Source organism: Euprymna scolopes, chromosome 18, assembly GCF_053919585.1.
Source record: "Euprymna scolopes isolate OS-2025 chromosome 18, ASM5391958v1, whole genome shotgun sequence".
In the NCBI taxonomy this organism is placed as follows: domain Eukaryota; kingdom Metazoa; phylum Mollusca; class Cephalopoda; order Sepiida; family Sepiolidae; genus Euprymna; species Euprymna scolopes.
This window is the reverse complement of record NC_136499.1, coordinates 104,840,975-104,854,945: the sequence shown is the minus strand read 5'-3', so window position 1 is coordinate 104,854,945 and position 13,971 is coordinate 104,840,975. Positions and strand designations below refer to the sequence as shown.

Below are 13,971 nucleotides of genomic sequence, written 5' to 3'. Positions count from 1 at the left end.
ACACACACGTTATCACTTTTTATAGATTAATAAATTCAAGAATTATATAACTCTACATAGACAAGAATAAACGTCCGAATGCAAAAAAATGTAAAGAAATAAATAATTCATAATTGCAGAAATATAGCCAAAGATCAAAGCAGCATGATACGGATTATATGAATATGTCTTTCTTGAATGCGTGGTAATCATGTAGTTTCCCGACCCATGCAATTTTATTAGAAAGACGATATGGAGTATATCAAACATTGTATTTTTTTTTAGATTATAGCATGCTGAACGTATTAACGTTAAAAAAAGAAAGAAAAGGAAAGGAGAATGGTTAAGACGAAACGAATAGAAACTGGTTCCAATATTTTGTTAACCAATTTCAGTATTCCAGAATCATTATTTTTATATAACCCACTAAACGCTTTTAATTATTTTCGTTTCGATTTAATCAAATTTTCGTTCCAACGTTTTTAATCAACTAGCTTAACGAATGTCCATCTTGTAGAAGAACTGTGTGTCGGCTGATTAAAAACCTGTTTTTTTTCTTCATAATTTATACGTAATACTAAACGGCCTTTAATCATTCAGCATGTCATGGTCTTGATGAAAAATAAAATTTTTAAGCTACTGCACATCGTAAAGTTATTTGGTAAGAGAACGTTTCATTTTTCGCTTGACGAAGTCGGAAAAATGCAAAAAGAAAGCGTACAGAAAACACACAAGGTAGATATAAAAGATAACATGCGTATTAAATTAAACAATAATACAGAAATGTAAAATGTAACCCGGATATAAGAGACCCAAATATAAGAAAAGCAGATACCAGAGAGGTTTTCTCTGGTCCCAAATTAGAGCCTGTGTTAATGTACAGTGTTACCCGGATATAAGAACCCCGGATATAAGACAGTTGATGCTCCCCCCCCCAAGGTGAAGAAGTCTCTTCTATCCGGGTTACGCTGTATTCAAAAAATTAATTGTATTTGCGGCTAAGAAGTCAAACTATCATAATAAAACAAAAGTTATTTAACGCCAAACAAAATAGACGGCTCTCTGAATGTTCAAAATCAAATTGTCACATTCAAATTACGGAGAAGTTCATTTACTTCTGACTGGACAGGATTCCATTCAGAAAGAGAAAGAATAAGTTTTTTTTTTTTTTTTTTAATCATTATTCAACCCACCAAAATTAACTTTCTGTTGATTGTTAAGGGACTTTTCTAGAATAGGATGAGTGGAGCAGAAGAGAATTATTTTAGAGGAGTAAGGGAGATAAACGTTATATATATATATATATATATATATATATATATATATATATATATATATATATATATATATATATATATATATATATATATAAATTTTTATATATATATATATATATATATATATATATATATATATATATATATATATATATATATATATATATAACGTTTATCTCCTTTACTCCTCTAAAATAATTCTCTTCTGCTCCACTCATCCTATTCTAGAAAAGTCCCTTAACCAATCAACAGACAGTTAAATCGTCTTTTTTTTTTTTTTTGGCAATTTCTTCCTTTTTCGTATGGCTGTTCTAATATCTTGGTTGAATTTTTGTAAGAAAAGTCCATAGTCGTTTTTGTCCATCTGTTTTTTTTTTGTTTTTTTTGTAAACTAAAAAGTAATGTAAATGTAATTTGAACTGAAGCATATAAACGCACCCAGATTTTAAACGAAACAGTAATAAAAACTGTCCGAAGACGACAGAAGAAATCAGTTGAAAGTACTTGCAAAAAAAAATAAATAAATAAAATAAAAATAAACAAAAACAAAACAAAAAAAAATTAAAAAATAATAAAACAGAGGGACGAAAGCGACTATGGAACTTTCTTACACAAATTCAATCGAGATATTAGAACGGCCATAGGAAAACGGAGAACTTAAAAAAAAACAAAAAAAAAACAAAAAACAAAAAAAGAACAATTAAGCAATACCTCTTTGTACTGTTCAACGATGTACGTTTAAATGAAAGCATACTTCCTAAATATGCAATATTCAAATTGCACGATGCAGTCGCATAATATATATATATATATATATATATATATATATATATATATATATATATATATATATATATATATATATATATATATATATATATATATATACTCGGGTTTTTTTATATTCAAAAGTAATGGACTAATGAATTCAACGAGGTTGTTAGATAGTGCTCAATAAAAAGAGCTGATAATACTTGTTTATTGTTATATAAGCATGCTCACATCCCGCTGCTACAAATAGCCACTTGTTTCAATCAAACAACAGACATCATCAGGCAGCGACTTGACTATTCAAAAGTTCAATGAATAATGGTTATTCATTGAACTTTTGAATAGTCAAGTCGCTGCCTGATGATGTCTGTTGTTTGATTGAAACAAGTGGCTATTTGTAGCAGCGGGATGTGAGCATGTTTATATAACAATAAACAAGTATATATATATATATATATATATATATATATATATATATATATATATATATATATATATATATATATATATATAATCTTTCTGATAAAATTACATGGGTCGAGAAACTACATGATTATCATCGTCAAAATGATCTTTCATTTTTAAATAATATTTGCTTACATTAAGGTGAAGAGTCGATGCCACACAAGAAAGGAAGGGCCTTCGTGTGCGTTTACTGCTGGCCAACCGACGTGAAGGGATGCGATTGCGTCATACTTGTTTGGTAAAACGCTCTGGAAGAAACAAAAATAGTGAGAAAAATAAACAGTGTGAAGCCAAGCAAATAATAATGAGTTGTCGGTAACAACCATTTTTTTTTTTTTTTTTAAATTTAAGGTAGCAAAGTAAGGGAGGTAATTCATCTCAAGTTATTTTTTTAAAAGATTTTTTTTTTTGACAGCAATTGATTTTCACAAAGATTTTTCGTATCTTTTCTGCGTTTATGTTAGTGCTTGTGCATTAAAAGACGTCTGTGAAATATGGAAGCTAAAAATAAAATGATAGCAACACTTTATGAAGTACTTGATATTGAAAGATATTACGGTATACCGTAAATTACGGAAAATTAACGATAATTTTTATTTTTATTTATGAAATTAAACTATTGCATCGTAGTCCAGAGAAGTCTACCATCATCAGATTTTGGTCTTCATTAATGACTCAAGATTAACTGATTATCTCACTTTGCAGCAGTGTAAAATCGCTAAATTAATTAAATTTTTTTTAATTAAAATTCTATTTGGACATTTTTCGTAATTTTGGTGTACGGCACTAGTTTTCAATACCTAGTAAGTACTTCATAAAGTTTTGCTATCAATTTATTTTTAACTGATATATTTAACAGTTGCTTTTTTTTTTATACACAAGCGTCTTTATTTTTTTTTATCTTAACTTATTTTTATTTTTCTATTTTTTTTATCTTAACTTATTTTTATTTTTTCATCGGAAGAAACAAAGAAAACCAACACTAAAAACACATTTCTATTGGCATTCGGACTTCGGTTTAATGGTAAAAGAAATTTGGTTAACTGTCCTAAAAAGCTAGAATATCGTGGAAATGGAGGGTTTTTTTACGTTAAATTTGTATACGAAACTAATCTCCAATCAAAATGCCTTATGTTCACTAAAGACACCAATTGTACTGATTTATGACGCTAAAGTAAACATTTACCTCCATTTTCTCCCATACCTTAGTTTTATTATTTATTGTTTCATTGGTTCTTAATATTCAACATTTGTTGAGATCAGTTATCTCCCCGTATCACCGTAAAGTGAATAAAAAAAGATCGCCGTCGGAAGGGAGTAAATGTATAAATGGCGGGCGCTAAGAAAATGCAAATGTTAGTACTACCTGCTTTTAGATCACCCTCTTCGCACCAGTGTTGAATCGTCGCCATCGTAAATAGCATGCCTCTCCACTAAAAATCACGTGACCTGCTAACGTCAGAGGTGAAGTCCTATATTCACGGACACACAGTACTGTCTATTACAACGGGTGGTTATTTTCTGTTTCAATTCTCAACTCTCTTGTCTATTTTTTTTTCTTTAGAAAATTCTCTGGTTATGCTGACTCGCCTTTTCCTTCTCTAAAAATATAACCCAAGCTCAGTGGATGACCAAACGGATGATAATTTTTCTAGTATGTATCAAACATGCAATGCTACATTGTGAGATTAAACAGTTCGCCCTAAATAAAAAAAAATAATTAGACACATCAAAGTTTGATTCTAACTAGCCAATGTTATTGCTGCACAATATAATTGACACTATAATAACCTACTTCGTTTATTTATTTTTTATATAGGAGTAACCACTTATCAAGGCCCCGAGCCACTCGAGAATAAGGTTTAAAGAGTGAACTGTAGCCAATGGGACAATATCCTAGGAATCGTTAGTAGTGGAAATTTGGTCAATTTAATTACTTAAGGAGAACAGCTAATCAAGAACTTGTTTACGTTGGACTTGAAGACGACCATATTGCTAATCAACTAGAAAACAGGATGATAATTCTAAAGGTGTGTAGTTCTAAGAAGATAACCTTGTTCATGGAATCTACGTTTAAGTTTCAACACGGATAAATAGTGGGGGAAATTATTGATAGTGTTTTCAGTTAAACGAATGTTTCTCGTGAAAGTTTGGCGAGGAGGTACCCTAGATTGGAACTTAGACGAGCACTTGTCATGAAAATAATTATAAAGCAGAGACAGGCTCGCAACGTCTCTGCTTAAGAAAGAGGTTGCAGGGAAGAGAAAAGGGCATCCCCTACTAGGCTAGGAAGTCTATTTTTAACTCTGTCAAGGCAGGATAAGATCTTTCTAGCAGCTCCTGCAAAAATAACCTTCTTAGTGACATGCAATATGGTTTCCGTTCTGCTAGATCTGCAGCAGATGTGGTTACAGTTATATCTCATAGGATTAGCGAATCTCTCGATGGAGGCTTCCTTTCTAGGACAATTGCTCTTGACATAGCAAAGGCCTTTGATAAGGTATGGCATAAAGGCCTACTCCACAAGGTCTCCAGCTATGGTATAGCTGGAAATGTCTTCTCAGTTATTAAATCATTTCTCTCTGATAGGTTCATAAGAGTAGTGGTTGATGGGCAGAAATCAGAAGCTCACAGTATTAATGCTGGAGTTCCTCAGGGGTCCATCCTGGGTCCAAATATCTTTCTGATCCACATCAATGATCTTCCAAATCACATCCTTAGATCACTCGTAAACATTTATGCTGACGGCACTACCATCCATGGCAGCACATCAAAAGTCGTAAACAACAAAGTTCTCTCTGATGCTCTCTGCTCTGATCTTGAGTACGTAGCGCAACGGGGAAAGAAGTGGATGGTTACTTTTAATGCATCTAAAACCAAACTTCTGTCTTTATATAATCAACGCTCTGATCCCCATTTGGCATCAATTGAATTAGATGGCTTTCTTCTTGGGGATATTCCATGTTTTGACAAGCTTCTGGGCTTGACTTTTACTCCTACATCAAATCCGTGGCCAAGGTCGTTGGAAAAATGGTGGGATCCTTCTATCGCTCCAGTAGATATCTCACAGCTAATGCAATTCTCTACCTATATAAGAGCCAGGTACGTCCAAGGATGGAGTATTGTTGCCTTTATTTAAAAATAATTATGTAGTGCCGCCCGGACAACATGGGCTATAGTCAGCTAACGTCTTTCATAATTTTTTTGCGGAGCGATATCGGTAACAAGAGAAATCAGTTCCTTTACTTTTTTTTGTTATTCAGTATTATGTATTAGATAAATTTCAAATAAAAAACTTTTATTTTTAGACTTCCAGAAACATATATTTCTTATAAAAATTTAAAATAAAATAATAACTTTTTTAAAATATTGGGAGACGATAAAATTATCATCCTAAAAAAGACGACATGAGTCCATTTCTGTTTGATGAAAACCGGTTTTCAGTCTTTTTTCTTTTTTTTTTTTGTTGTTGTAGACCATCTACTAGTTGGCCAGTTGTGTACAAATCCCAAGAGCGAGGGGGGGGGGCCTTCTATTATGTCTGAAAGTGACACAATGTTCAACGAGCGAGATCGGAGATGCGCCATTGTACAACTCATGCTCTCTACCGATCTAAATGTGACAACAGGACCATTGCCAGCATCCTCAAAATGCATTGCTAGAGTGCCACGAATAAAAGGGATGTGCGCAAAGTGACGAAAAAAAGTTTCCGGCCACGGTTATGGTCTTTGGTGTGGTTTCAACTGAGAGCCACATCATGCCACCTCACATCTTTGAAGTTGGTTTGAAAGTTAACACCAAAGTGTACCTGAATGTACTGAATAGTATGGTAATCCCCTGGTGCAATCAGGTGGTCGCTGGCAGATCCTGAATGTGGCAGCAGTCCAAAGAACCCCAGGCTTGACTTTAAAAGGACTCCTACGACTTTGTACCCTTCTCTCACTGCCCCCCCCTTTTCACCGACCTGAACCCGCGGGACTACTTCGTTTACTTCGTTTGTCGAGAACATCACCAGCATAACCTCCGACAACATCAAAGCCGGCCTGATCGCCGCCACCCGCCAAGTATTCACCAAACTTCTGCCGGCGCTTGTGGAAAAAGCCATGCTCCCTGTTCCGGACCCATATCGAGGCGGTCATTGAGACTGAAGGCAGCTACATTGAATAGATGTCAGCTCTACTACATAATCAAGCTACCTGAATTGATTTTTTCGATAAAAGTTTTAATATCAAACTTTATCGTTCTATGCTGTATAAAAAGTAATTGTGCTATTTTTATCTGTATAATTTTGTTTATTTTTATTGCATATCTTTTTTTTAATTTTATTTCAATAAATCGCGTCAACATACAAATACTGAATAACAAAACAAAATAAACAAAATAAAAAAAGCAAAGGAACTGATTTGCCTTGTCACTGCTTCCGGTAGCGCTCCACAGATATTAGGGAAGACATTAGCTGACTATAACCACATGTTTCAATAATGGCTGAAAAATCAAAATTATTTTTGATTAAAGAATATGAAAAGAGTCGTCTCACTTACAACTAAAAATTTATTTTATTTTATATATATATATATATATATATATATATGTGTGTGTGTGTGTGTGTGTGTGTGTGTGTATGTATATATATATATATATATATATATATATATATATATATATATATATATATATATATATATATATTTCATAAGTTACAGATTTGTGGAAACAGATAAAAAGTTAAAAAATGAAACGTCTTCGGTATATCGTGAGCTAATATCAGCTAGACGGTACGAGAAAACGACATTGTTGATAAAACATTATCAAATAAAGCATTGTTGGATAAACGGGGGAAGAGGTATAAAAAGTTGGTAGGATAAGAAAAATCAGGTGTTATGGCAAAAGAAAAGTTAGTTTGTGTATAGGGAGTAATTGTTCTTTTCGGCTGGCGTCGTGTGCGATTACGTGTGTGTAAATGAACATGCGTGTGTATTGCCGTGTCTTTGTTGGTAAGAAACTGAGTATGCCTATGAATTTGTGTAGGTGTGCATTGATTGAGTTCATGTGTAATGTCTCTCCTTAATGTGTGCTCTATTTCCCGATATCATTTCGAGCCGAAGGAGGTGTAGCGAACGACGGAATTTATACTTCGGTGTAATACTTCGAATTCTGCTTTAATAACGAAGAAGAAGCAAACAAATGTATAATCGTATTCGTTTTAATACTCCTAACATTTCTTGCTGAACTTTCTAAAAAATGGATGCAGTATTGCTGCCACATCTGGGCAGGAGCTGCTAGAAAAAAACTTATCCTGCCTTGACAGAGTTCAAAATAGACTTCGTAGCCTAGTAGGGGACGCCCCTTTCTCTTCCCTGCAACCTCTTTCTTACAGAAGAGACGTTGCGAGCCTGTCTCTGCTCTATAGTTATTTTCATGGCAGGTGTTTGTCTGAGCTTCAATCTATGGTCCCCCCCCCCCGCCAAACATTCAAGAGAAACACTCGTCTAGCTGAAACCACCATCAATAATTTCCCTCTCTTTATCCGTGCAAAAACCTAAACGTAGATTCCATGAACAAAACTTCTTTCCTAGAACTGCACCCCAGTGGAACTGTCTTCCATTTACCTGCTTTCCAGCCAATTACAATATGGTCGTCTTCACGTCCAATGTAAACAAGTCCTTGATGAGCCTTTCCCCTGAGGTACTCCAATTTACAAAATTTCCACTACTAACGATTCCTATTATATTGTCCCATTGACTACTGTACACTGTTTAACCCTTATCCTCGAGTGGCCTCGGGGCCTTGATAGGTGTTGATATCTTTGTAAAAAAAAAAAATGAACCTTGACTATTATTTAAAAATTTTAATCAAATGTAATTTGAGTGATTGAGTTGAGAAGTTTCGATTACGATTTTTCAGATCCGTGGATAATTCACTACCCTTTCTCTTCATGAGATATGCTCGTACTTTCTATGATTTAAAAGAAATCGGAATCGGGAATTAAGAATGAAATCGGTAATTGTATCGAAATCGGAAAAAAATATTGTAACTATTCAATCACTAGTCGATACGTAATAACAACATTCACTGCCGCTGCTACTTTGAACAATAGGTATATGGAAAAGATAGTTCTCGTGATATTTAAAAAAAATGCCTTACCTTGTCTTGTTTAAGTAAATTGATTGCCTTGTGAAAATTGTTTCTTTCGTCGTCCGTCATCATCCGATATTCTTTTCGGACTCGACGTTGAATGGTCGCAACTGGCCCCATATTATGAGACCCGCCTCCGTGACTCGGCCGGCTTAGACTATGTAGTACCCGTGGTTCTAAGTCTTTCTTCAGCTGAACCTGCTCGCTAGAGAAGTGGTTTTTGGTGCGTTTTTTGGCTGAATGTTTCACGATGTATCGCTGGGTGCAGTAGCGCAGCTTAGAGGTGTCGTCTGCTAAAGCTGAATTTCTGTTGGAAAGCCGGCTCATGCATTCCATGAAATGGCGGGGCAATTTGTCTTTCTTGCTGTGAATGATCGCACACACTGCCAACAGTAGCAGTAAAATGACTGTGATGCGCGTGACTGTCATATCTATTAATTAAAAAAAAAAAAAACGAAAAGAGGCTTGTATTACGAGTACTGTTGTAGACACATACAAAGCGCCATATAGGGGAAAAAGAAGAGATGAAAGGGGTTTTTAACGTAGTACACGTTCACACACGTGTTCACAAGTAGACACTCTGAACCCAACACGTTGTATGCAGAGTACGTCTGAAAGGAACATAGAACAAGACTCACTTTTTTTTCCGTTGAAACAACGACATTTATTTCCGGGTACTTTTCCAAATAAAACGTGATCCCCGGCCTGCGCACACTTTTTTTTTTTTTTTTTTTTTTTTTAATATATATATTTTTTCTTCCTCGCTATGACGTCACTTTGCACACGGTTCGGCATTTACATACAGTCGCCATACGCGCGTTCGCGCTCTGTTACAGTTTTAGCTTACCTCCACACACTTTATAATATAGAACAATGTGTGTGTATATATATATATATATATATATATATATATATATATATATATATATATATACATACCAGTGGTGAAAAAATCGGACTAGAGTGCTCAATGTGTAGCCAGAGCAGTATATATGAAATTTATTACTGTGAGTTCAGAATGAGTTTACATATTGTTTCAGCTAGAGAAATATCCTCAAAGAGAGGAAATATCCAACTAGCATCGTCAGAATTCAAAGATGGATTCTGACGATGCTAGCTGGATATTTCCTCTCTTTGAGGATCTTCCTCTAGCTGAAACAATATGTAAACTCATTCTGGACTCACAGTAATAAATTTCATATATATATATATATATATATATATATATATATATATATATATATATATATATATATATATATATATATCTGTGTATGTGTGAAATTTTCTCTGTGTGTGTGCACATTTCTCTACCAAACTACTCTGTCAATTTTCAGTCTACATATTCGAGATTTAACATAAGCGTATTGACATTTGGGAAAATCTTTTTTAATCAGTTTTCGGACAGAAATTTGGCTGTAAAATGGTCAAAGTTCAGCGATTTGACCTTTAAGAACTCTACCAAACTCCTCCGTCAATTTTGGGTCTAAACACTTGAAATTTTAGATATAGGTTCCTTGGACATGGATCTAACTTAATAACTTGATTTGATCCCCAAAACAATAAATGTTAAGGGGCAATATTAGCGGTCAAAGTTAAAATAATTGACCTCTGTGGTCTCTACCAAATTACTCAGACAATTTCTGCTCTAAACATAAAGGGCATTCAGAGATAGGGCAAGCATTTTAATCCGTTTGAACTACCAATATATAAATGTATGTATGCATGTATGTATGTTTACATGTCTGCCTAAAACTTTCGATAGAGGCGACGGATTTTCACAAGATCAGTATCATTTTGAAGTTTGACCCTTCAGACGATATATACCGAAAAATTGGCTAAAAAATTTAATTTCTTCACATTCAACTGGACACTTTTCTACAGGGAGGGATCGCCTTTTTCGCCGATATTTTCGAAAGTCATCCCCTCTTTTCGATTGTCTAGCCTTAACTTAAACCTGCGTCACTTCCGGTTTGACGGTGGTCGTAACAGCAAAGACGTCACGTTTTTTCCCGTTCTTTTCCTCCTTCACGGTACGGATTTGAGCCTACATTCCTACTACCACTTTTATTTATTATTATTATTTTTTTTTTTTGCTCAACACACACCTCCAAACACCCGGGCAACGCCAGGCACCCATGCTAGTGTTTATAAAAAAAAACAACACATTTTTTCAACTAGTGACTGTTTTCAATTATTTACAGATCTTAATTTATCTGGAAAATATTTGCTATTATAATTTCTTTCGAAATTTTAATTTGTTATGCAAACTTAATACACTATCCCCGAAAGAAGACAGAAAAAAGGGAGAAAGAAAGTGTTCGTAAAATAAAAAGGATTTTTTCATTTTATTCATTAAATGTTCGACTGTTTTAATTTATTTCGAAATTGCACAAAGGAAAAAAAATGTTTGTTTACAAAAAACAAACAAACAAACAAACAAACAAAACAATCAAACAAACAAAAGAATTTAATTCAATAAATGTTATGGTAATCAATGCATTCTACTCTGTTATGGTGTTAGCACCTTTAATGTATTTGTTTGGATTTTTCGAAAACTTTCACAAAAATTTAATACATTACGTGATTGTCTCCCTTTGTTCCAAATCTATTCTTTACAAAATTGAAAGCTAAAAATGCATGATTGCTAGGTCTTGGAATTGAAATCAGCAGTATGTAACAAACACAGATGCCGATCATCTCTGCAGTGTTTTGGCACTTTCGCGAAAGATTATTGTCATCATTATTATGGCCTTTGAGAACTCATTAATAAACGCGCAAAAATAATAAAAGTTCACGGAAGGATTTAAATTAGTTGCGTCCAAGTTTCTCCATACGTCCGTTGGCCGGACACGCTTAAGCTAAAAAAACAAAAACAAACAAAAACAAAACTTTCGTAAGTCTGTCACGTTTAAATTACGATTACCATATTTTGTCGCATGAAACAGATACAAGTTAAAAATATGCGTCCTTGTTTCATACAAACGTCTGTGTGAAAAGACACTAGCATTCGTCATCGTGTAATTATATTCTGCCATCTTCGTGGGAATTTCTCACGAATATATATATATATATATATATATATATATATATATGTGTGTGTGTGTGTGTGTGTGTGTGTGTATGTGTGTGTGTGTACAGACACGTGTGTCTGCGTGTGCCAAAGTTATGACGTAATAGTGTCTTCTGAGCTATGAATAGACAACTGATTGAAAGCCTTGGCATGTCAAATGTAAGCCAAATAACTTTTAGATTTTTTTTTTTTTACACAGTGATCACCACTTATCAAGGCCCGGAAGCCACTCAGGGATAAGGGTTATTGCAAGTACATTACGTTAGTGTGGAGATTTGATGAAGTGTTTACTTAAGGGGGCGGTTCATTAGGAATTTGTTAACATTGGACTTGAAGACATCCAAGTTGTAGTCAGGTGGGAAGCAGGCAGATATATTTGCTCTTAGTATTGAGCACTTTTATTACAAAATAATACTTCTGAATTTATCGTGTATATATATATATATATATATATATATATATATATATATATATATATATATACTAGCATTTCAGTCCGGTGTTGCCCGGGTGTTTGGATGGGTATGTTGAGCAAAAAAAAAAAAAAGAAGCAGTGGTAGTAGAAAGACAGACTCGAACCCGTACCACAAAGGAGGAAAAGAACGGGGGAAAAACCTGACGCCTATTCTGTTACGACCACTGCCAAATAGGAAGTGACATTTTTTAAAATTAAGGCTAGACAATCGAAAGGAGAGGATGACTTTCAAAAATATCGGCGAAAAAAAGCGAGCCCCCCCCCCCCCGTAGAAAAGTGCTCAGTTTAAGGTGAAGATATTAATGTTTTTAGCCAATTTTTCGATAGTTGTCGTCTGAAAGGTCGAACTTTAAAATGATACTGATCTTGAGAAAATCCGTCGCCTCTGTTGAAACTGTTGGGCAGACATGCAAACATACATACATACATTTATATATTGGTAACTAAAAATTTTCGACCCAAACCGATGAAAAAGCTTGCCCTATCTCTGAATACCCTTTATGTCAAATTTCAAATGTTTAGACCAGAAATTGTCTGAGTAATTTGGTAGAGACCGCAGAGGTCAATTTTTTTTAAATTTTGACCTCTATTATTTAATGTTTTGGGCTCAAATCAAGTTATTAAGTTAGATCCATGTCCAAGGAACCTATATCTAAAATTTCAAGTGTTTAGACCCAAAATTGGCGGAGGAGTTTGGTAGAGTTCTTAAAGGTCAAATCGCTGAACTTTGCCTCCTTAACATCCAAATTTCTGGCTGAAAATCGATCACATAGATTTTCCCAAATCTCAGTATCCTGTATATCAAATTTCGAGTCTGTAGACTAAAAATTGACAAAGTTATTGCGTAGGGAAATGTACGCACACAGACACAGACACGTTCACTTTTATAGATATATAGATTGTCATGTATATATATGTGCGTGTGTGTTATCGGATATATATATATATATATATATATATATATATATATATATATATATATATATATATATATATATAGTGTCTGCAGGTATTTAATTATTATAGTAAAAAAATAATTATGACAACCCCTTTAAGAAACTCGGTTCTTATCGTTGAGCACTTTCAGTTGAATTAAAGTCGGTCAATTTAGCTCTTATGCATAGATCATCGTATAACGTCTGGCTGAAGTAAAGAATATTTAAAATTAAAATGTTTAAATTCAACGTTATTTCACGCGGTTAATGGTAGCTGAATGGATACGGTCTTTGCTAACCGAGCCAGAGATGGCTCGTGTTGCCGAGTTCGAATCTGACGACTGGTGTTAATCGTGACACCCTGCACTGAAAATTCCCGGAAGGATGAAACACTAGTATCTGTATACTATACTCTATTTAATTATTATAGTAAAAAAATAATTATATATATATATATATATATATATATATATATATATATATATATATATATATATATATATATATATATATATATATATACTAGCAAAAGTACTCGTCGTTGACTGGCTTAAAAAACAGCCTACAGAAAATGGACTCTGATTTATGAAAGTATGATAGGTTAAGAAAAGGAAGGGCTGTAAAGAGATAGCTTCGAATTTGGGGGTATCTAAACCAAAGCAAAATATGATGAAAGAAAAAATAAAATGAATAAACCCCATGATTTATTATACCATACCTGTTCACAATGAAACACGTATCACAATATTCTGTGGATCTATACTAAAAAACCTTGTTAAACTTTGTGACATTTACATTCTATGGAGGTCAGGCGCGAACGAACACCCCATAATTTTATTATACCATATTTCTTCAAACTGA

At 33.9% G+C, this 13,971-nt stretch overlaps 1 protein-coding gene across 2 annotated transcripts in view; it reads right to left on the bottom strand.

Moving 5' to 3' along the window:
- The window catches only part of LOC145297731 (uncharacterized), a 38,866-nt gene that overhangs the window by 13,524 nt on the left and 11,371 nt on the right, over positions 1-13,971 (bottom strand). For both annotated transcript variants that reach the window (XM_080143949.1, XM_080143948.1), the window contains exons 2-3: positions 8,637-9,058; positions 2,628-2,740 (exon numbers count right to left, since the gene is read on the bottom strand). In XM_080143949.1, the coding sequence (XP_080000075.1) occupies positions 2,628-2,740; positions 8,637-9,056 (533 nt within the window). In that variant the 5' untranslated portion in view covers positions 9,057-9,058. The remainder of the gene's footprint in view (positions 1-2,627; positions 2,741-8,636; positions 9,059-13,971) is intronic.